A 24,999-nucleotide genomic window follows, 5' to 3' on the forward strand; every position below is an offset into this window, starting at 1 on the left:
GAATTCTCCAAGTACACTGAGCACACTGACTTTAACCTTATGTTTGAGTTAAGCTTCATACTCCTTATTAATGTTTGCCACAGGAATCTATTTTGGTTTCTTCATTCACAAGCAGAGAAAAATGTGTCATCATTAGCATTCATCTCCAAATGTGATTTCAGTTCTGTTTTAATTCCTATTTGTTTTAAGGATATTTCCCTCCCTCTCTTCCTTCCTTCCCTCCCTCCCTCCCCTCCCTCTCTCTCTCTCTTCCTTCCTTCCTTCCTTCCTTCCTTCCTTCTTTCCCTCCTTCCCCCTTCCCTCCCTCCTTTCCTTTCCTTCTCTCCCTTCTTCCCTTCTCTCACTCCCTGTCCCTCTACCTTTCTTTTCTAGTAGCCACTTGATCCTAACCTAAGAATTGAACAAGTGAAAAAGGATCAAGACAAATAAAAATACTCTGAACCCTGCTATTTTTCTTCATACCCTCTGAATCAAATTCAGGTTGTATATTCTCTTATTTTGAAGCTGTCCACCCAAGTCTGTGCCATCTCCCTTATCTACTAATAATTTTTCCATGTCCACTTTATTCAAGCTAATCTCCTAGTTATATCACATTTCTTTTTCTAACTACATGCTTTTTTACATGGCATCCTTTTTAACAGATCTCCCATTTTTACTGTCCATGTACCTCTTTCCTTATGTCCAAAACACACCAAAAAATTCATATCTTAGAAATTCTATCCTACTTATTGCAGTAGTTCAATTTTATGCCTCAAATACCTGTCAACAGGGTGTTAAACATAGCAAAGTGGTATAGAAACCAAACCACTTCTTTTCAAAAGAGAAAAACTTTGCTGGTTGGCATTCTTATATCTCAGAAGGACATGGGATATGTACATGCCTTCTGATAGTGATAGCACATTCTGGTTCTGTCCTGAGCTTGCTGGCTCAGTAAATATTATGCCAGCATGTTGATACTCTTCTAATTCTCAATCTCCAGTTTAGTCTTTTAAATGATTGTTTCTATTCTTTATTTCCTCACATATAAATCATATCTTTCTACCTCAGGTGGTGAATGATTGTACTAATTAAAATTATAAATCTCTCCAAAGACATGTTTGTTTCCCAGAATTTGAGTTAACAACTTCTTGGAACTTGGTAATGCTTTTTGTCATTTTAATTACTTCTGGTATGCACCCACACACACATACACAAAAAAGAACTTTCTAAATTCAAACTCCTGTGAGACTGTTCTTAAAGCAGGATTAAACAACTTTGCTAGAGTGTAAAATAAAACTATCGATATCAAATTTTCCTGTTTGATGCAGCCTTTGTGAAACTTTCTCAGTCTTTTGGCGAAGAAGACTTAAGTTTGGAGTCAAGAGTTAATGAAGCTCAGTGGTTTCGAAAAATAGGTAAGAAGAAATTCTGTGGCTGTGGGAAACATTGTGGGGTGGTGGAATCAGACAGATGTGATTTCAAATTCTGGATCTTTCATTTGTAGCTGTGGGTACAGAGATAATAATCTGTTTTATTACTTATAAAATGGAAATAATTATATATACTTCATGCAGTTATTAAGGGTTTTAAATGAAACAGCATTTGTCCTTTGTATCATAGCAGATACTCAATGGACATTAGTTGTGTTCCTTTTCTATAGAAATGGGTCTAAGATTAAACTAATGAACTATAACTACAGATCCCTAAGGTTGTGCTGCTAAACTTGGTTTAGAATACTTAATTAATTAATTTTTTTTTTTTTTTTTTTTTTTTTTTTTTTTTTTGAGACAGAGTCTCGCTCTGTCGCCCAAGCTGGAGTGCAGTGGCGTGATCTCGGCTCACTGCCAGCTCCGCCTCTGGGGTTCACACCGTTCTCCTGCCTCAGCCTCCCGAGTAGCTGGGACTACAGTCACCCACCACCACGCCTGGCTAATTTTTTGTACTTTTAGTAGAGACGGGATTTCACCGTGTTAGCCAGGATGGTCTCGATCTCCTGACCTCATGATCCGCCTGCCTCGGCCTCCCAAAGTGCTGAGATTACAGGTGTGAGCCACCGCACCTGGCCTGGAATACTTAATTTATTTCTAAGTGTGATTTACCAAAAATGAACTATATACAACAATATGGATGAATCTTACAAACATAATGTTGAGCAAAAGAAACCAGATATTGAAGAATACATATTGTGTTGTTCATTTTATTTATAATTTTTTAAATGGGCAAAACTAACATATGGTGTTATAAGTCAGGATAGTGGTTACCCTGGAAAAGGAGTTGGACTTGAAAGTTGTAGGAGCTTCAGGGTTTCTGGTAATGTTCAAGATCTTTCTTGATGTGGGTGCCAGACGCATGGATATGTCCACTTTGTGAAAATTCATCAAGCTGTACAATTATGAGTTGTGTAATATACTTTATAACAGCTCTATTTCAATAAAATGATTTTAAAACTTGTGGAGGCAGTTACTACAGTGATAAGTAAGCATGAGCAATTAAGCAGCAGTGCCACAAAGTGGACCGATTCTACATGAACTTTTCCCTGTGTTATGAGGTTTAATAGGGTTTTAATCCTCGGAGAAAGGGAATGAATACTGCAATCTGACTTCTAAGAAACTGATGCAAATAATGAAAAATAACAAACATCTAAAATATAGACAAGTTTGGTGACTTTAATCTTTTGAAGGTTTGAAAAGGAATGTTTTTACTTTTACTGCATTTTGATTTGGATTTTCCAAGGGGAACGTGATGCTGACTGTTGCCTGACGAGGGCTTCTACTGCTCTTTGGAAGATATGAATCTTTCCAATAATTTTTCTCAACTCTTGATTCTAGTGTACCTTGTTCTTTGCTGAATTTTAACTTACTTTCACCACTGAGAGTTGGTGAGCTCTATTCATTTTGATCTTCATTTTTAGATAGATTTGTGTCAACTAAGAATTTTTTTTTTTTTGAGACAGAGTCTTGTTGCCAGGCTGGAGTGCAGTGGTGCCATCATAGCTCACTGTAACCTCAAATTCCTGGTGTCAGTCTTCTGGGACTATAGTTGTGTGCCACACCTGGCTAGTTTTGTTTTGGTTTGGTTTGGTTTTTAATTTTTTTGTATAGACGGAGTCTCTCTCTGTTGCCCAGGCTCGTCCTGAACTCCTGGCCTCTAGCAATCCTCCTGTCTTGGTCTCCCAAAGTTCTGGGATTATAGGAATGAGCCACCAAGCCTGGCCTCAGCTAGGAATTCTTATTGCATGTCTCCAGTTTTTAAAAATTCAGCAATACCTCCCTTGGTCATTGGTCTGGTGTTGAAGATTGGAATTGACGAGAGTCTCTAAATTTACCTGGAAAAATTCTTTAAAACCTAAAGGTAATTGTTTAAACCTTGAGAAATCCCTTACCGGTATATTAATATCAAAGGCGTAAGTATCAGAAATTGTAATGGTACAGACTAAATGGTAGATTTTCATAATTTCATATTATTATATTATTTCATGTTAATTTCCAGCTTGGAACTTGGCTGTGCAATGTGACAAAGATCCAGTGATAATGAGAGAGTTTTTCATACTTTCTTATAAGGTAAGTTTCTTTTAATAAGTATCTCATGTATGGACCACAACAAGGCTATAACCACTATGGCTATAGTAAAGGTCTAAATATAGACTAGGATTGTCTCTTGATCTAGGAACTTTTAATATATATGTAAGTGGGAATGACCTAAGAAGAATTTGTTCCTTATAGGGTATAGCGTAAGAATGCGGGGCATATCTCTCTATACCAAAATATCAGAAACATTCATCAGGGAGGCTAAAGTTCTACCATTTAAGACTTATTTCTTTGCCTTTGAAGGGATCTCAGCCTCCCAAAGTCCTATATTAAAATGTCAATATCTTTAGGAGGGGAATACTCTAAGTAGTTGTTAATTACCAACACATTATGAAGAGTTATGGAAATAAGTCTACAAGAACATAGAATAAGTATCTGGGGACAGCAGGGGCTGAAGAAAGAGATAAGAAACTTAGGCCTCCTTTATAACTTTCCTATAGCAGGTCCTGAGTGTAGTGATTTGTGAGTTTGTTATTTAATTATAAGCATTTTTAAATAGTCGTTGGCCTCCAAGGTAGAGGTTAAATACCAGAAAGAGGACCAAGTATTGACAGGAGGATAAAAGGAGAACGGCTAAAAGAATATCCTTCATACACATTCAGGAATACACAGTATGATATGTTGAGATCAATTAAATGTTAAGAATTTTAGAGCTACGCCAGGCGCAGTGGCTCAAGCCTGTAATCCCAGCACTTTGGGAGGCCGAGACGGGCGGATCATGAGGTCAGGAGATCGAGACCATCCTGGTTAATACGGTGAAACCCCGTCTCTACTAAAAAGTACAAAAAACTAGCTGGGCGAGGTGGCGGGCGCCTGTAGTCCCAGCTACTTGGGAGGCTGAGGCAGGAGAATGGTGTGAACCCAGGAGGCGGAGCTTGCAGTGAGCTGAGATCTGGCCACTGCACTCCAGCCTGGGCGACAGAGCGAGACTCCGTCTCAAAAAAAAAAAAAAAAAAAAAAAAAAAAGAATTTTAGAGCTAGAAAGAACTATAAAGACAATCTAGCACAACTCCTTCATCTCACATAAGAGTAATCAAAGACCTAAAGAGATGGGGTGTCTTTAAATGCTATTAATTTAATAACAATGACAGTTATGATCACTGAATATTTGGGGAGATTAAGAAATAGTCTTTGCAAGTTTAGGCATAGCTGCCATTTTAATTAAGTGAAATAAATTGGTTTTAGTTTTGGCATTTGTGATGGGACTTGTAGGATTGGCGTGTAAGAATCCAAATGGCCTAGAGTTTTATTGTAGTAGCTGGGAGTTTTTCCTAAAACTAGACAATGATGATGAGGTCATGCCTAATGCCTGTCAAGACTTGCCAATGCCTCTTTCAACCATGACAATATACATACTAATTTTGGCTCTATTCAATACAAAGGGGGAAATCTATTTGCCAGGGGAAAAATCACTTAGAAATTACAACATAAACCAAGAAGTAAATCACTAGATAGAAATACAAGGGTAAATGATACTACTTGTCACTGGAAAAGATAGGAATACTGTGAAGAAATGAAGCTTTTTATCTCTAGGAGGGTACTAAAAACAATGGAAAATAATATAAAATTGAAAGCATAAATCAGTATTATAATTTATATCATTTCTATGGTGACATGTGCTTTTCCAGCTGAATTTTCTCATTCAAACAGGAAGTTGCTGATTTTCATTCCGATTGTTTGTGTTCACCTGGCAGAATTCTCACTATTCATTGATGTTCTGGTTACTTCTTATCAGATGTCCCAGTTTTGTCCTTCTGATCAAGTAATTCTGATTGCACGGAAAACATGTTTACTTATGGCAGCTGCAGTTGATCTAGAGCAAGGCAGAAAAGCTTCAACAGCTTTTGAACAGGTAATGTGCAACCTTCAAAGAAAAGACAAGAGTTCAGTGTGCTATTTGTTATGTTTGCCTTCCCCGATGCAGTTCTTTTTGATTCTCTTTAGAGAATCCTTTTCTCCACTCCAGCATCATCTTGATTTCAAAAGTTTGTAATGGCTAATTCCTTCCTAAGCAAAGGTTACTTTTGGCATAGCCTCTTCTTTTAAGAAGATTAGATATCTCTTCTTTTAAAATTCCCCTTCCTATGGACCACTCTTTCCAAAAATGTTTTTAAATATCTTTTATCTTTATTGTCTGCCTGTGATTATACACGGGTTTGGACTCCACTTTTGTTTCTTATCACATGTTCTAAGGAATAACTCATCTATTTCCATAGCTTTGATAGCCATCTGAAATTATTACTTATCTTGTTTTTCTTCTCTCAATTGCATTTGCTTTCTTTTCCCCACATTCTTAAATATCTCATTAACTTAATTTCTACAAGACAGAATTCCTTACCTTTGCCTGAATTCCCCTATCAGATTCTTAAATGTTACCCCTTTTAGGAGCTATCAATATCACCATCTCCCATACACCAGATTATCGGTTTGCTTTTAGCTGTTTACCTTTCTTCTTTCAATCTAAGAAAATTGCCTCTAAATCAGATCAATAGCATTTTTGTATGATTTTTAAGATCTAGATCGCTCTGCTTGGTTTCTCTTACCTGGACAAAGAAAACTTCCTAATTTCTCATACTTGTCACCTTCTCTCCTCTCCAAGAGATATAAACCCCTTGCTGTTTATTCTCTTCCTCCTTCCTCTTATTTCATATTGTTCTTTGGATCTGGAACAAACTCTCACCAGATCTATGCCAACTATTTTGCTTCTTTTCCCTTCCATTGTTGAGTGCAGCTCAAAAAACATTGGCGCACCAGACACTTTTCTAGGTACTGGGGATACAGAGATAAAGAAGCCAAAGTCCTTGCCTCTGAGGAGTAGAGGAGGCCCTCTTTTAAGAAATGTTTTTATTTTAAAAGAAGATGGGAAAAGACTCTACCCGCCCCAGAGCAAAATAAACAAACAAAAATTCTACTTAACAGACAAAGGTAAATGTAATTTAATTCTCAATAGGGACTTTTGCTTTACTAAAAAATAGTAATAACATCTTATTTTTATATAGTGCTTTTCAATTTCTAAAAGTTTTTCCTTTTTGGTTGGTAATCCTGAGTTTAATTTTTTATCTTAGTGAAAAGAGATCAAATTGATGTGAGGGAAATTTCACAAACTCTTAAGTACAATCATTATTTTGTTTGTTCCTAACTACCATTCTTTTTTATTCTGTGTTCTTTCTCATGTACACCTCTGTTTCCTCAGAACTCTCTAATCTAGTAACCTTTCTATAATCTTCTTTCCTTTTGAAAGGATGTCTATTTAGATAATTGAAGATGCACTTCTGCCTTTTATCATCTAAGTGTGGTCCCTATGAATCAGACCGTGGTACTCTGTCTCTCTAAAGAATACTTGTTGATTTCTGTTGTATACATCTGCTCCCTGTTCTCTAAACCCTCATAAATGGGAATATTTCCAAATAAGTAACTGATGAAGGAATATAGATGGACCGCATAGTTTTATCAACATTGTCTCTACCCTTCTGAGTATGAGTTAGGGGAAAGTGAGGGATAGGTAAAAACATATAGTAATTGTACTTTGTCAAGGAACCACATCTTTTCCTAGAGCAGGAGTGGGTAAACTACTGCCAACTGGCCAAATCAGGCCACTGGGAGATGTAGTTGAAAATAAAGAAAAATATGTAAAAGAGAGTGTATATGGCTAGGAAAGCCTAAAATATTTACTGTCTGTCCTTTTATACAAAAAGTTTCCTGATCCCTATCCTTGATTATATTTTAACAGACTTATTGAGGCATAATTCACATACCTTACAGTTCACCCACTTAGGTATACAATCTATTGGTTTTGAGAATATTCTCAGAATTGTGCGACTATTGATGCAACTAATTTTAGAACATTTTATCACCCTAAAAAGAAACCCCTTACCCATTTAGCAGTCACTTCTTATTGCCTGCCACCAGCACTAAGCAACTGTCTACTTTCTGTCTGTATAGACTTGCCTGTTCCAGATATTTCATATAAATGTCATCATCATCATATTTTATACAAATGTCAAATGTTTTTTGTTCTGTACTCTTTTCTGACTGGCTCCTTTTATAAATGCCTAAATAACATTTTCAAGGTTCTTCGTGTTGTAGCATATATCAGTGTTTCATTTCCTTTTATGGCTGAATTATATTCCGTTGTATAAACATCACATTTTAAAAATCCGTTCATCCATTGATGGACTTTTGGGTTGTTTCTAATTTTCAGCTCTTGTGAATAATGCCATGATGAACATTTATGTACAAATTTTTGCGTGGAAATATGTTTTCATTTCCTTCAATATGAAATATACCTAGGAGTGGTATTGCTGGGTCATACAGTAACTCTATGTTTCATCATTTGAGGAATGCTGGAGTTTTTCAAAGCATCTGCACCATTTTACATTCCCACCAGGACTGAATGAGGATTCCAATTTCTCCACTTCCTTGCCACCACTTGTTATTATATCTTTTTAATTATAGCCACTCACTCCTAGTGAGTATAAATTGATACCTCATTGTGGTTTTGATGTGCATTTCTGTGATGACTAATGATGTTGAGGATCTTTTCATGTGCTTATTGGCCATTTGTATATCTTGTTTGGAAAATATCTATTGAAATCTTTTTGCATTTATTTATTTATTTAGAGATGGAGTCTTGTTCTGTCACCCAGGCTGGAGTGCAGTGGCACAATTTCAGCTCACTGCAACCTCTGCCTCCCAGGTTCAAGTGATTGTCCTGCCTCAGCCTCCCGAGTAGCTGGGACTACAGCCACACGCCACTGTGCCCAGCTAATTTTTGTATTTTTGTAGAGACAGGGTTTTGCCATGTTGGCCAGGTTGGTCTCAAACTCCTCACCTCAAGTGATCCACCCACCTCGGCCTCCCAAAGTGCTTCATGCTCATTTTAAATTAGCCTATTTGTCTTTTTACCACTGAGTTGTAATAATTCTTTATATATTCTTTATACTATACTCTTATCAAATACATGATTTACAATTATTTTCTCCTATTCTGTGGTTTGTCTTTTCCATTTCTTGCTAGTGCCTTTTGAAATACAGTTTTTATTTTTATGATATCCATTTTATTTATTTTGTTATCATATCTGAGACCATTTTGTAATCCAAAGTCATGAAGGTTTACCTCGATGTTTTCTTCTAAGATTTTTTATATTTTCAGCTCTTACATGTAGGTCTATGATCCATTTTGAGTTAATTTTTGTGTATGGTATGAGATAGGGGTCCAACTTTATTGTTTTGCATGTGAATATCCATTTGTCCTAGTACTATTTGTTGAGGGCTATTTTTTTCCCCATTGAATTATCTTCGTACCATTGTTGAAAATCACTTAACCATAAATGAGAAGGTTTATTCTCAATTCTATTCCATTGACATCTATGTCTATCCTTGGGGCAATACCACATTGCCTTGATAATTATAGCTTTATGTAGTAAATTTTGAAATAGGAAGGCGTTAGTCCTCCCTCTTTGTTCTTTTTAAAGATTGTTCTGGCTATTCTAGGTCCCTGGAATGTCCATTAGGACCAACTTGTTGATTTCTGCAAAAAAGCCAGCTGTGATTTTGATAGGGGTTGCATTGAAACTGTAGATCAGTTTAGGGAGAATATTAAAGCCTCTGATTCATGAACATGGAATATCTTTCCATTTATTTAGGCTTTTCACTTCTTTCAACAATGTTTTGTGGTTTTCAGATTATAAATTTTTCACTACTTGTTGTAGTCTATTCAGATTTTGTGTTTCCTCTTGAGTCAGTTTTAGTAGTTTATCTTTCTAGAAATTTATCCATTACATCTAAGTTATTGAATTTGTTGGTTTACAGTTGTTCATAGTATTCCCTTATAGTCCTCTTTATTTTTGTAAGGTCAGTAGTGATACCTCCTCTTTTACTCCTAATTTTAGTTATTTGTGTCTTCTCTCTTTTTGTTCTTGGTCAGTATAGACAAAAGTATATCAATTTTGCTCTTTTTGAGAACGAACTTTTGGTTTCATTTTTTCTATTGCATTTCTAGTCTCTATTTCATTAATTCCCACTCAAATCTTCCTTCTGCTTACTTCCAGTTCAATTTGCTTTTGTTTTTACAGCTTCTTAAGGTAAAACTTGGAGTCACTGATTTGAGATATTTTTTATTTTAATATCAACTTTTGCAGCTATAAATACCCTTTAGGGACTGCATTAACTGCATCCCATAAATTTCGGTATGTTGTATTTTTTTCATTCATCTTAAAATATTTTCTAATTTTCATTGTGCTTTCTTATTTAACCCATTTATTATTTAGGAATCTGTTGTTTAATTTTCACATATTTGTGAATTTCCCAAATTGTCTTCTCTTGCTGATTTTTAATTTTATTCCACTGTGGTCAGAGTACATACTTTGTGACTTCAATTATTTTAAATTTATTTGAAGTTTGTGTTATAGCCTCGCATGTGAGCTATACTAGAGAAAGTGCCATACATGAGTGCTTGAGAAGAATGTACATTCTACTTGGGTTAGTGAAATGTTTTATGGCTAGTAGGTCTTGTAGGTTGATAGTATTGTTCAAGTGTTCTATATCCTTGATGGTTTTCTGCCTACTTATTCTATTCATTACTTGAAGTGGGGTATTGAAGTCTCCAACTAATAAAAGTTGAATTATCTCTTTCTTTCTTCAATTCTACCCAGTTTTGCTTTATATTTTTGGGGCTCTGTTGTTAGGTTATATATATTTATAATTGCTATATATTTCCAATGAATTGGCCCTTTTAACATTATAAAATTTTCTTCTTTGTCCCTAGTAATTTTTTGTTTGTTTGTTTTAGAGTCTATTTTTGTCTGATATTAGTAGTGTTACCCTAACATTCTTATGGTCAATGTTTCCATAACATAACTTTTTCTATCCTTTCACGATCAACCTATGTATTTGTCTTCGAACCTAATATGTATTTCTTGTAGACAGAATATAGTTGGATCATCTTTGTTTCAATATGATAATCTTTGCCTTTTATTGGGTTGTTTAATGCAGTCACATTTAATGTTACTATTTTTATGGTTGTGTAGCAGGGCGAGCCGCAGACAAAACTCCTCAGACACTGAGTTAAAGAAGGAAGGGGTTTATTTGGACAGAGGCATCAGCAAGACTTCTGTCTCAAGAGCTGAGCCCCCCAAGTGAGCAATTCTTGTCCCTTTTAAGGGCTCACAACTCTAAGGGGGTGCGTGTGAGAGGGTTGTGATTGATTGAGCAAGCAGGGGGTACATGACTGGGGGCTGCATGCACCGGTAATTAGATTGGAACAAAACAAGGTAGGAATTTTCACCGTGCATTTCTATACAATGTCTGTAATCTATAGATAACATAACAGATTAGGTCAGGAGTCGATCTTTAACTACCAGGCCCAGGGTGCGGCACTGGGCTGTCTGCCTGTGGATTTCATTTCTGCCTTTTAGTTTTTACTTCTTCTTTCTTTGGAGGCAGAAATTGGGCATAAGACAATATGAGGGGTGGTCTCCTCCCTTAGTTGAATTTACTTCTGCCACTTTACCTTTCCATTTCTATATATCTCATGTATTTTTTATTCCTGATTTTCTGAACCTTTACTCTTTTCTTTTGCATTAAGTGAATGTTTTCTAATGTAACATTTTTGTTTTTTTAATGAGTTTTACACAATATTTGAGTTATTTTCTTAGTGGTCACTCTGGGGCTTACAATATAGATCTTAATTTATCAGAATCTACATCAGATTATAAACCCAATTTCAGTGAGATATAGTAATGCTATTCCTATTAGCTGTGTTCTCTTCTCTTTTTTAATGCTATTTTGTTATATATATTACATCTATATATGCTCCAAACACAACAATACATCTTATAGTATCACTTTATAGAATTTTAAGTATTTTAAAGAAACTCAGAGAAGAGGCTGGGTGTGGTAGCTCACACCTGTAATCCTAGCACTTTGGGAGGCCGAGGTGGGCAGATCACTTGAGGTCAGGAGTTCAAAATCAGCCTGGCCAACATGGTGAAACCCCATCTCTCCTAAATATACACAAAAAATTAGCTGGGCATGGTGGCAGGTGCCTATAATCCCAGTTACTCAGGAGGCTGAGGCAGCAGAATCACTTGAATCCGGCAGGCGGAGGTTGCACTGAGCCGGGATTGCGCCGTTGCACTCCAGCCCGGGCAACAAGAGCGAAACTCCGTCTCAAAAAAAAAATAGAAACTTAGAGAAGAAAGTATATATTATGGTTTCTTATATTAAGCATGTTACTTACCGTTTATGCTTTTCCTCATTTTTTCCTGTAGATTAGAGTTACTGTATGGTCTCTGGATTAGTCTGTTCTCTCACACACTATGAAGAAATACCTGAGACTGGGTAATTTATAAAGGAAAGAGGTTTAATTGACTCATAGTTCCACATGGCTGGGGAGGCCTCAGGAAACTTAGAGTCATGGTGGAAGGCACCTCTTCACAGGGTAGCAGGAAAGAGAATGAAAGCCGAGTGAAGTGGGAAGCCCCTTACAGAACCATCAGATCTTGTGAGAATTTACTATCACGAGAATAGCATGGGGGAAACTGCCCCCATGATTGAATTATCTCCCTCCGGGTCCCTCCCACCACACATGAGGATTATGAGAACTACAATTCAAGATGAGGTTTGTGTGGGGACACGGCCAAACTATATCAGTCTCATTTTCTTACTCCAAAACAGCTTTTTTTTATTGTCAAATACATTTCATTTCTATATGTTAGAGGCCCAACAATGCAAATACATATTCACATATATGTCTATATATATATTTTTTAAAAAAACAAGAGAAGAAGAAATATACATTTATATTAATACTATCTTTTATAATTATATAATTAATGTTACCAGTGCTCTTTGTTTTTTCATCTGGATTCAAATTACTGTCTGGCATTACTTGCTTTTCAACCTGAAAGATTGTCTCTTAGCAATGAATTCTCTAAGCTCTTGTTTATCCAGGGACATCTTTATTTCACCTTCTCTGAATAATAGTTTTGCTAGGTATTAGATTATTAGTAGATTTTTATTTTTCTTTGATCACTTTGGATGTGTTGTCCCACTGCCTTCTGGCCTTTATTGTTTTTAATGAGAAATCAGCTATTAATCTTAATCACCCTTATATGTGGCGAGTCATGTTTCTCTTGCTACTTTCAAATTTTTCTTTGTCTTTTACCATTTTATAATGTATCTGGGTTGGATATCTTTGTGTTTCTTGATCCCACCTAGAGTTTTTTGGGCTTCTTGAGTGTGTAGATTATTGTTTTTCATCAAAATTAGGGAATTTTCAGCCATGTGTTTGAAATATTTTTTCTCTTTTTCTCTCCTTTTGGTAATCCCATTATGGGTATGTTGGTGTGCCTAATGGTGTCCCATGTTTTACTGAGGCTTAGTTTTATTTTTTTCTTTTTCATTCTGCTCTCATATTTCATAATCTCTACTAATCTATCTTCATGTTTGCTGATTGCTTTCTCCGCTAAGTCAAACCTAATGTTGATACCCTCTAGTGAGTTTTAAATTTTCATTTATTGTAATTTTCAACTCCAGAATTTCCGTCTGATTTTTATAATTTTTATCCTTTTATTGAGATTCATTTTTGATGAACATTTTTTTTATCATACCTTCCTTCTTTAAGTGTGGTTTCATTTAGTTATTTGAACATATTTAAAATAGTTGCTTTGAATTCTGTGTCTATTAAGTTTAACATCTGGGCCTTTTCAAAATCAGTTCCTGTTACCTGTTTTTTCCTATGTAGAGGTCACACTTTCCTGTCTCTTTGCATATCTTGTAATTTTCTGTTGAAAACTGGACGATTTAGACAATATGTTGTAGTATCTTTGGGTACTGATCTCCCCATGGGGTTTGTGGATGTTAGTGTTTACTTCTTTATTTGTTTAGTGAATTAGCTATAGGGAAATAGTGAAGTCTATTTTCCCCATAACTGATGTCACTCCTTGGAAGGCACAGTCTTTGCCTGTGCAAAGACTGCTTACACCTCCCTCTGGTAAAGGATGACAGTGATTTTAGGAGGGTTCTTTGTTACTCTTTTCCTGATCTGACCTCTTAAGCTTCTAGATGACCTTCTTCTATTAGTAGCACATGCAGCTGTTAGTCTTGACTAATTGCTAGGTGATTACTCTGTGTGTGTGTGTGTGTGTGTGTGTGTGTGTGTGTGTGTGTGTTAAAGTGCTCTTGTGCATAAATTGCCCCACAGCCTGTTCCAATTAAAATAAGACCCCTTTGAAGGAATAGAAATCTTAGCTGTCTCTTCACATACTTCTCTCTATAAACTTCTAGTTGGTCTGTTATTTTCTTCTTAATATCATTGAGCTACCAATATCCTCTTAATTGCTCACTACCAAAATCTCCATGATTTTTTACAGTGTCCTTAGACTTGAACTTCCCCACGCTCTGTTCCAACTAAAGTCATTTCCTTTAGGGAGTGCTATAGATCTATAGGGAGTGCTATAGATCTGCCTCTCCTACTGGGCAGAAACTGAACCACTGTTTTGGAGCTAGGGGCAGGGACAGTGGCCCACTTCTGTCAGAGTGACAGTCTAACTGTATGAGTGGAAGAGTGGGCAAGAGTTGTAGTCCCTGATATTCTTGACTTGCTGCTCCCAGCGTGGACACTTTAGCCTATAAGCAGCTGAGATGAGAGCTGAGATGAGATGAGATTGAGACCCAGGATCCTGAACTTGCAATGCCTGGGATAGAGCATTTGCCTTACAAATAGAGGCTGGGTAGAGAAAGAGAGGTCTAGGCTTCTGAGCTATGCTTGTTTATAATAGAGCTTCTACAATAGATATCTGGGGGGATGAGAAGTGCCAGCAGTCTGGCCCTTCAGAGAATCCCTAGCCCAGAAACTGGAGGTAGAGAGAGTCCTATCTTCTTGGCCACACCCACCTAAAGTAGTGCTTACATCACACTGAGCTGGCGGATGGTGAGTGAATCATGGCTTAAATGTCACAGGCTCTTACTGTTCTTACTAAGACTTAGTAGATTTCCTGTAATAAATGTTTCTTCATTTTCTCTACACCCTCAGGGCAATTTCCTGAGCCTTTACATGATTATGTTTTCTAATTTTCACTAGTTACGATGATTGCTTTGCTGAGGAGAGGATCCGTGGAGCTCCTCACACAACTATTCTAGAAGTGTTTCTCTTCTGTTCTAGATTGTTAAAGAAATTGATAATGCTCAAGATTTTTTATTTAATCCTCATTTTTCTGAAACAATAAGGAAATGTGCAAATAGAGGCTAATATTTCTATATAAATTCCAAAATGTTCAGTTTAAACTATCATTTTTCTATTAATTTATTTTTACCTGTTTTTGATGAAAATGATATGAGATTATATTAATTTGCTTAAAGTTTTTTTTTTGTTGGGACTAATTATCGTGTTGCATTGTTGCCAAACAGACTATGTTCCTGAGTCGTGCACTTGAGGAGATCCAGACATGCAATGATATCCAGAATTTCCTGAAACAAACAGGTACAGTAGGAACTGGAAGTTTGGTAACACAGTTTGAAAGGAACTTAGACTCTAAACAAACAAGTCTTTTGTCACCAGAAATTTGTGCCACTGCAGTACTTGATAACCAGTCAAATGTTTTTTTTTTTTTCTGTTGTTTTGTTTTTTTGAGACAGGGTCTTACTGTGTCACCCAGGCTGGAGTGCAGTGATATGATCTTGGCTCATTGCAACCTCTGCCTTCTGGGTTCAAGCAATTCTCCCACCTCAGCCTCCTGAGTAGCTGGGAATACAAGCATGCACCACAACGCCTGGCTAAACTTTTGTATTTTTTGGTAGAGATAGGGTTTCACCATGTTGGCGAGGCTGGTCTCGAACTCCTGACCTCAAGTGATCTGCCCACCTCGGCCTCCTAAAGTACTGGGATTACAGGTGTAAGCCACCACTCCCAGCCCCAATGATTCCATAAGAGCTGATTTTTTCCCCACTCTATATCAGTATTGACTCCGTAACATACTACTTAGAATAAGAATATTTTTTACTTTGCTTTATATGAAAGTATATCATTAAATATTTTATTATTGTTCAACATATTATTAATCTTAGATCACTAGATTTAATGTCTAATTTAATCAAGCTTTAACTTTGACTAAATGTAGGCTAGTCTTCACAATCAAGATATCAGATACTGCTAATATTTTGTTATAAAATTATCTAAATAGGCTGGGCGTGGTGGCTCACATCTGTAATCCCAGCACTTTGGGAGGCCGAGGTGGGTAGATCACCTGAGGTTAGGAGTTCGAGGCCAGCCTGACCAACATGGAGAAACCCCGTCTCTACCAAAAATACAAAGTTAACCGGGCATGGTGGCGCATGCCTGTAATCCCAGCTGCTCAGGAGGCTGAGGCATCCTTGAATCACTTGAACTCAGGAGGAATAAATCTTCATGACTTTGGATTTGGCAATGGATTCTTTGACATGACACTGAAAGCACAAGCAACAAAAGAAAAGGTAGATAAATTGGACTTCATCAAAGTTAAAAACTTTTTTACATCAAAGGACATTATCAAGAAAGTGAAAAGAAAACATACAGGAGAAAATATTTGCAAATCATATACCTGATAAGGGTTTAATATACAAAATATATAAAGAAATCCTAAAACTCAACACCAAAAAGCAACCCAATTTTAAATATGGGCAAAGAACTTGAATAGATAAGTCCTTTCCCTCTCTCATAGATGAAATACAAATAACCAATAAGCACATGAAAAGATGCTCAACACTTTAGTCATCAGAGAAATACTAATCAAAACCATGAGATACTATTTCACCTACTATTTTTTCTCTGCATCCTTGCCAACTTCGTTATTTTTTGACATTTTAATAATGGACATCCTGACTGGTGTAAGATGATATGTCATTGTGGTTTTAATTTGCATTTAATTTGCATTTCTCTGATGACTTTTCAATCCAGCATTCCCACTACTGGGTAATCTACCCAAAGGTAAAGAAATTATATATTGAAAAGATACCAGCACTCATGTGTTTATTGCAGCACTATTCACAGTTGCAATGATATGGAGTCAACCTACGTATCCGTCAATGGATGATCGGACAAAGAAAATGTGGAATGAAGATAAACACAATTAAGTAGTACTCAGCCATAAAAATAGAATGAAATCAGGTCATTTGCAGTAACGTGGATGAAACTGGAGGCCATTATCTTAAGTGAAACAACTCAGAACCAGAACGTCAAATACTGCATGTTCTCACTTATAAGTGGGAGCTAAATAAAGTATGCACACGGACACAGAGGGTGGAATAATGGACACTGCAGACTAGGAAGGGTAGATGGTGGGAGGGGGTTAAAGGATGAGAAATTTCTTAATGGGTACAATGTACATTATTTGGGTAATGGTTACAGTAAATACCCAGACTTCACTACTGCTTAATATATCCATGTAACAAAACTGAACTTGTGTTCTTTAAATTTATACAAATTAAAAATAAAATAAATAAATAGGATCATGAGTGCCCAATAAACGATACTTGGTTACCTATCTAAACAAAGTAACAATCAAACATTTAAAAATAAACATAGAGCCAGGTGCTTTGGAAGGCCAAGGTGGGCGGATCACCTGAAGTCAGGAGTTCGAGACCAGCTTGGCCAACATGGTGAAACCCCGTCTCTACTAAAAATACAAAAATTAGCTGGGTGTAGTGGCATGTGCCTGTAATCCCAGCTACTCGGGAGGCTGAGGTAGGAGAATTGCTTGAACCTGGGAGGTGGAGGTTGCAGTGAGCTGAGATTGTGCCACTACGCTCCAGCCTGGGAGACAGAGTGAGATTCCATCACAAAAATAAATAAATAAATAAATAAATAAACGTACATAGGAGGTAACACCATTCTAACATAGGAGGTAACACAATTCTAAAGAACTTTAGCTCTTTGACAAGTGAGAAACCTTTGTTCTTTGTTAGTTTGCCACTAAATAATCAAAAATAAAGAAAAAAACATAAAACTCAGAGAATTATGCTTGTAAAACACAGAATCTCCTATCTAGGCAGATTACACAGAAGATAAAGAATAACTTTTGCATTGTGGTGAAGGCATTAATCAGCAAACTAAGGAAGCAAGCCCATCAAAATTTAGATAACGTTGCTATGATTTTAACACATTGCATAGCTTTTTTTCAGACTTAGGTTTAAACCAGGGCAAAAAAATTTCACTTTCCCGGTTTGTCCTTCATTATGTCATTTGATGTTCTGGAACGAATTGACCATCTTTCAGAGCATCCGCTAGGTCAAAACTGTTTTCATAATAATACTAAAATGTGTCGTTTTCCAGAGGCAATATGATGTGTGATACTGTAATAGAGTGAATGCAGAAGCAAATAGTAGAGACTTATTATTTCTATTAAGTTGGGCAGTAAGGAACTTTACAAAAATGTGAAGCAATCTTCTTATTTTTAAAATAAAATTATTTTTATTAAAATTGACATCAACATGCAACAGATTCATCTCAAATCAATTCAGTCAATAAATATACTTAATTTTTCTGTTTTAATTTATAATATGGTAAGTATTGGTAGTTACAACATACATGCGGAAAACCTCTTTGGAATTCCTTAGTAATATTTCAGAGTACGAAGGGGTCCTGAGAACAGAAAGTTTGAGAACTACTGTCTTAGAAACAAACTACCTATCCCTTTAAAAACAGAAGCATATACCCGTTTGTCACTCTTGCTCATAATGTAATCTCAACCACTTGTTTTAATTTTAACTTTTAACCAAAATAATATCTATTTCAAAGAGAAAATTTGAGGGCTGCAATTGAGAACTATCTCTCACAAACATTATAGCAGATTAACAGAGCTCATGAACACATGTAGCACTTTCGATGTACACACCCATCCCTTTTAAAGAGGAAAATGAACACAACCATTAACATGACCCAAAGATATTGCCACTTTATAGCATATAAAAATAAGAAGCAACAGTATATAGGACCAGGTGCGGTGGCTCATGCCTGTAATCCCAGCACTTTGGGAGGCCGAGGCACTTGAGTCACGAGGTCAGGAGATCAAGACCAGCCTGACCAACATGGTGAAACCCCATCTCTACTAAAAATACAAAAAATTAGCTGGGCATGGTGGCACATGCCTGCAGTCCCAGCTACTCGGGAGGCCGAGCTAGGAGAATTACTTGAACCTAGCAGGCGGAGGTTGCAGTGAGCCAAGATCACACCACTACACTCCAGCCTGGGTGACAGAGCAAGACTCCATCTCAAAAAAAAAAAAAAGAAGAAGCAACAGTGTATAAACTTAAAACTATGCTTAGTGAGGCCAAGGTAGGAGGATTGCTTGAGCCCAGGAGTTCAAGACCAGCCTGGGCAACATAGGAAGACCCCGTCTCTATAAATAATTTTTTAAAGAATTAACCAGGAATAGTGGCACATGCTTATACTCCCAGCTACTTGGGAGGCTGTGGCAGGAGGATTGCCTGAGCCTGGAAGGCTGTAGCTGCAGTGAGCCATGATTGTGCCACTGCACTCCAGCCTGGGTGACAGAGTGAGACCCTGTCTCAAAAAAAACCAAAAAAACTATGCTTAGTAATCAATATTTAAGCAGTCTATTAATTAAAATTTATGTAAGTATCCAATGATTATTCATTAATGAACTCAATTTAATATCAAACCAGTGCTTTAAGTTAATTAGATTGTCTTAAATCCAACATACCACAGAATGTAATTACTGGTGAAATGAAAATTTGTCAGAACAGGGATTCAATTTCAGGTGAACACAAATTTACATCTTTCATAATCTTAAATATTACATATAAGTAACATTATCTTATTTGATTAGTAAATCTGTATGCATTTAGGAAAAACAGACCCAAGTAAAATAAAATGTTTGCTTGTTTTATACATTACATAAATAAATCACCAAAAACGACATAGCTCTTTTAAATAAAAATTATTTTTTAATGTTTTGTTTTTAATTTTTGTAGGTATAAGTGTATCTATTTATTGGTTACATGAGATATTTTGATACAGGCATGCCATGCATGATAATCACATTAGGGTACATTAGGTAGCCATCACATCAAACATTTATCCTTTGTGTTACAAACAACCCAATTATACTCTTTTAGTTATTTTAAAATGTACAATTAAGTTAATACTGACTGTGGTCACCCTGTTGGGCTAGCAAACACTAGGTCTATTCACACTTTCTATATTTTTTTACCCATTACCCATCCCCACATTCTCCCCTACTACCTTTCCCAGCTTCTGGTAACCATCATTCTACTCTCTATTTCCATGAGTTCAGTTGGCTTAATTTTTAGCTTCCACAAATAAGTGAGAACATGCAAGGTTTGTCTTTCTGTGCCTGGCTTATTTAACTTAACATAATGACCTCCAATCCCATTCATATTGTTGCAAATGACTAGATCTCATTCTTTTTAATGGTTAAATAGTGCTCCATTGTGTATATGTACCACATTTTCTCTATCCATTCATCTGTTGATGGACAGTTAGGTTGCTTCCAAATCTTTGCTTTTGTGAATAGTGCTGCAATACAAAGGGGAGTGCAGATATCTCTTCAATATACTGATTTCCTTTCTTTTGAGTGTACACCTAGGCGTGGGATTGCTGACTCTTCTCCATAGTGGTTGTACTAATTTATGTTCCCACCAGCAGTGTACAAGGGTTCCCTTTTTTCCACATCATCGCCAGCGTTTGTTTTTGCCTGTCTTTTGGATATAAGCCATTTTAACTGAGATGAGATGATATCTCATTGTAGTTTTGGTTTGCGTTTCTCTGATGATCAGTGATGCGGAGCACCTTTTCAGTTGCCTGTTTGCGATTCGTATGTCTTCTTTTGAGAAATGTCTATTCAGATCCTTTGCTCATTTTAAAAATTAGATTACTAGATTTTTTTCCTATACAGTTGTTTGAGCTCTGTATATATATCTGCTTATTAATCCCTTCTCAGAGGGGTAGTTTGCAAATACTTTTTCCCATTCTGTGGGCTGTCTCTTCAGTTTCTTGATTTAAACAAGAATTATTAAACAAATCTCATTTGCCAAAGGTTTACCTTAATTTTGGATTCTTAAAATGTTTGAGTTAGCAGAATTTTTGTAAAAATATTTTTAGTTTAGTACATTTTAGTGTTAAAAGTTCAACTTCTGGACAGGCACAGTAGCTCAAGCCTGTAATCCCAGCACTTTGGGAGGCCAAGGTGGGGGGATCACCTGAGGTCAGGAGTTCGAGACCAGTCTGGCCAACATGGCGAAACCCTGTCTTCTACTAAAAATACAAAAAAGTAGCTGAGTGTGGTGGTGGGCGCCTGTAATCCCAGCTACTTGGAAGGCTGAGGCAGGAGAATTGCTTGAACCCGGGAGGCGGAGGTTGCAGTAAGCCAAGATCGTGCAATTGCACTCCAGTCTGGGCAACAAGAGCGAAACTCTGTCTCAAAAAAAAAAGAAGAAGAAGAAGAAGAAGAAGAAGAAGAAGAAGAAGAAGAAGAAGAAGAAGAAGAAGAAGAAGAAGAAGAAGAAGAAGTTGTTCAACTTCTTTTTTCTTGGAATTAAAAAAAATATATGTATGTAACTTCTTATTTATGTCTATAAATTAGAACAGAGCTCCTTTAATTTAGGAAACTTTATAATATAACTTATTAATACTCCCCAGAGATAGGAAAATATTTTTATACTTACACAATGTGAGGTCAAAGCCTTTTTCAGTTGTAGACACATAGACATAGATAAAGTGATCTTGTGAATGCAGATCTACAATTTCAGCTACAAGTTGAGAGTAAACACAGAAATACGTCAGTGCAGATATTAAAGTGTTCACCTTCCCTGTGGACATGAAATTACTGATTAATTTGAGTCCAAAATGAACAAATAGAACAATAAAAAAGACAAATTCTCTGTTATTTCCCACCCATCAGTGACTAGATAAGTGACTAGATGATCCAATAGTCCTATTGCAAAGACCACCAAATGGTCAGACCATATAATCACATTCCCAGTCATTGCTGCTACCAAGGAAGAATATAACTTACTGACTATACACAAACCAGAAACTAAAACAAAACATAAACTCAATAGAAAAGAAAAAAGCAGAGATTCAACAAAGTTCTGCTGCCACTTTGGATTCAGTCTGGAAGTCAAGAAAAGATTAATGTAAACAGTCTATGACTTACATTTCTCCAGTAACACAATTTACTTGTGTTACAATTTACAATACACTTGGCCCTGTCAGGAGTATCCATTGGGCATCTCAGTCAGTACTTTTAAGATATAACTGGCCGGGCGCGGTGGCTCAAGCCTGTAATCCCAGCACTTTGGGAGGCCGAGACGGGTGGATCACGAGGTCAGGAGATCGAGACCATCCTGGCTAACACGGTGAAACCCCGTCTCTACTAAAAATACAAAAAAAAAAAAAACTAGCCGGGCGAGGTGGCGGGCGCCTGTAGTCCCAGCTACTCGGGAGGCTGAGGCAGGAGAATGGCGTGAACCCGGGAGGCGGAGCTTGCAGTGAGCTGAGATCCGGCCACTGCACTCCAGCCTGGGCGACAGAGCGAGACTCCGTCTCAAAAAAAAAAAAAAAAAAAAGATATAACCTTGGCTGGGCGTGGTGGCTCATGCCTGTAATCCCAGCACTTTGGGAGGCCAAGGCAGGCAGATTACCTGAGGTCAGGAGTTCGAGACCAGCTTGGCCAACTTGGTAAAACCTCATCTCTACTAAAAATACAAAAATTAGCTGGGTATGGTGGTGGGCACCTGTAATCCTAGCTACTTGGGAGGCTGAGGCAGGAGAATCGCTTGAACCCAGGAGACAGAGGTTGCAGTGAGCAGAGATCCTGACACTGCACTCCAACCTGGTGACAGAGTAAGACTCTGTCTCAAAAAAAAAAAAAAAAGATATAATCAGGACTCTCTTAGGAATATTAAATGAACACATCAAGGATTTTATTTAATTCATTAACTGATGAGGAAACCAGGAAGACATTACAACAAATTTCAATTGGCATTTCATTTTCCTGTTTTCTGTCTCTTACTGTTTATTCAGTAGTGTCTGTTTTCCTTTTTGCTGCTTCCACTTCCTTTTGCTGCTTCCAGTTTTACCTTTATTCCTGTGATGGCTTTATTTTTTTCTTTCCATTTCCTTTTTTGTCTCTGAAATAGCTCATATTCCATTTGCTTTTGCGTGTACCAACTCTTTCCTGAATTCTAGCATTTCTGCTTTATATTCTTGTTTTATAGAGATGATTACTTAATTAATATTACTGAATTTATGCTGATATGTTTAGTCACAATTTTAATCTGCGTATGGCAACATTTCTCTGGTGAGAATTCTCCATCTGCCATTTTTTTTTTTAGTGTTTCTTCCATCCCATTTTCATGTAGTATGTTTGTGTATAAACTGTGCTGGAGTTGTTTGTTTTGTTTTGCTTTGCTTTGCTTTGCTTGATAACATCTTTAATTGCAATGAGGTCTCTTTAGACCTTCTACTTGCAGATGATACATGTGGAGAGGAGATCAGGATCTGATCAAGGATAATAGAAATTTTTACTTAAGATCAAAGGTTGTTGTGTATGTGAGTTCTGGTAGGCTCCACATCTTCTCAGCCAGTAGATATAGGCAGCTATGGGCTTCTCATAACAAAGACTCTTTCCTCCCCACTGCTTCACTGACCTGTTGCTCACTCTTTCTTCTCTGCTTCTCAAAACCAAACCAAGTCCAGACAAGTTCCCTTTACTAGCCTCTAAACTCTTTTCTTGTTATTGTAGATAAAGGATTTGCACTCCAGGGTGTGCTCCTCCCCTTGGAGTGCTGTACTTTTGCTGACTTTTTCTGATTCTATTTTTATTTTTAAAACATATGTGTGTATGTATACACAAATACCCTAGACTGTAAGCTCCACAAGGACAGATACTGTGTCTGATTTTGCTTACCTTTGTATTGTGCACCTAGCACATAATAGGTCTTTAGAATATAAACACATATATATATTCTTATAAAATGTGTGTATACGTATATATATATTTATGAATGTATATATCATCTATAAAGCCTTGAAAGGATACACACCAAACTTAACACTTGATAGCTCTTGGAACAAGTATTAGTGTGTTTAAGAGACTTTCACTTTTTATTTTGTTTCTGCATTTGAATTTTTCAATGAATATATAGTACTTTAATAATTAAAATGAAATATACATTTAGAAAAATTATTCTGACTTGTTAAAGGTTTATGTTTCTTGAGATTATGTATTTCCAATGAACTATTGCCTAAAATAATGAGCCCAGTATGTCAGTAATGTAAATAAATGATTAAGCTACCAACTGCAAATAGATACATTGAGGGAAACTACAAAGCCAGTGAATCATAAACGCTTGAGGGAAAAATGGAAAATGCCATCCTTTTAAAAATCTACTCCAAATCAGAGTTAATTAAGAGCTGTATAAACAGTGATTAAAATTTTAGTGCTATGGGAATTGGCTTTTACAAAAGGATTAACCCTGACATGCCATTATATTAGTGACCTAAGGAAAGCAGCTCACCACATTTATTCTGCAAAGTATTTATTAAATTCCTAAGGGCTACTATGTATTGTGGAAATAAGGAAATGTGTTACTGTCTCTGTCCCTAAGAAATTTACAGTAAAGAAAGTAGGTCAGAAATGTAATCAATTACACATATATAAGGCAAAATGAAATAACTATACTAATAGGGATACAGAATATATGGGACCACAGAGGAAGAAATGATCTATTCCGAAAGGTGATATTTGAACTTACTCTTCAAGAATAAATAGAATTTTAATGGTAGGAACCAAGTGAACAGAAGTCAGGAGTAGTACAGGAGAACATTGTTAGTTTGGGGATTATCTCTTATTCAGGGGTTATGTAGTGGGGGATGAGTCCATATCTTAGTCTGTTTCTGCTGCTGTAACAAAATACCTCATGCAGACTGGGTAACTTACAAAAGAGAAAAATTTATTTTCTCACATTTCTGGAGGCTGGGAAGTCTATGGTCAAGGCTCCAACAGGTTCAGTTTTCTGGTGAGGGCTGCTTTCTGGTTGCAAGATGATACCTTGTTGCTGTATCCTCCAGAGAGAAGAAGCACTGTGTCTTCACGGGGAGGAAAGCGGAAGGGCAAGAAAAGCTAGTGCTGTGTGGAAGCCTCTTTTTTAAGGGCCATAAGGGCTATCTGTAACCCCGTTCATGAGGGAGGAGCCCTGTGGGCCTAATAAGCTATTAAAGATTCCACCTTTTATCCTATCACATTGGCCATTAAGTTTCAACACCCGAATTTTGGAGGGGACACATTCAAACCACAGTAGGCTGAAAGTAGTGTGATTTGTGATGTGCCCATTCTCAATAACAAATTAGGCCACTAGTATCACCTAGTTTCAAGCTATCTCATGTCTCACTTGGAACACTGCAATAGCTTCCC

The 24,999-nt window shown here is 36.7% G+C and overlaps 1 protein-coding gene across 1 annotated transcript in view; it reads left to right on the forward strand.

Moving 5' to 3' along the window:
• Positions 1-24,999, forward strand: part of LOC105476659 (testis expressed 11) — a 325,115-nt gene that overhangs the window by 263,588 nt on the left and 36,528 nt on the right. Inside the window, exons 22-25 of the mRNA XM_011732780.2 lie at positions 1,308-1,394; positions 3,469-3,539; positions 5,302-5,418; positions 14,975-15,047. Of these exons, the coding sequence (XP_011731082.2) occupies positions 1,308-1,394; positions 3,469-3,539; positions 5,302-5,418; positions 14,975-15,047 (348 nt within the window). The remainder of the gene's footprint in view (positions 1-1,307; positions 1,395-3,468; positions 3,540-5,301; positions 5,419-14,974; positions 15,048-24,999) is intronic.

The sequence above is a fragment of the Macaca nemestrina genome, chromosome X (assembly GCF_043159975.1).
Source record: "Macaca nemestrina isolate mMacNem1 chromosome X, mMacNem.hap1, whole genome shotgun sequence".
NCBI classification, from domain to species: domain Eukaryota; kingdom Metazoa; phylum Chordata; class Mammalia; order Primates; family Cercopithecidae; genus Macaca; species Macaca nemestrina.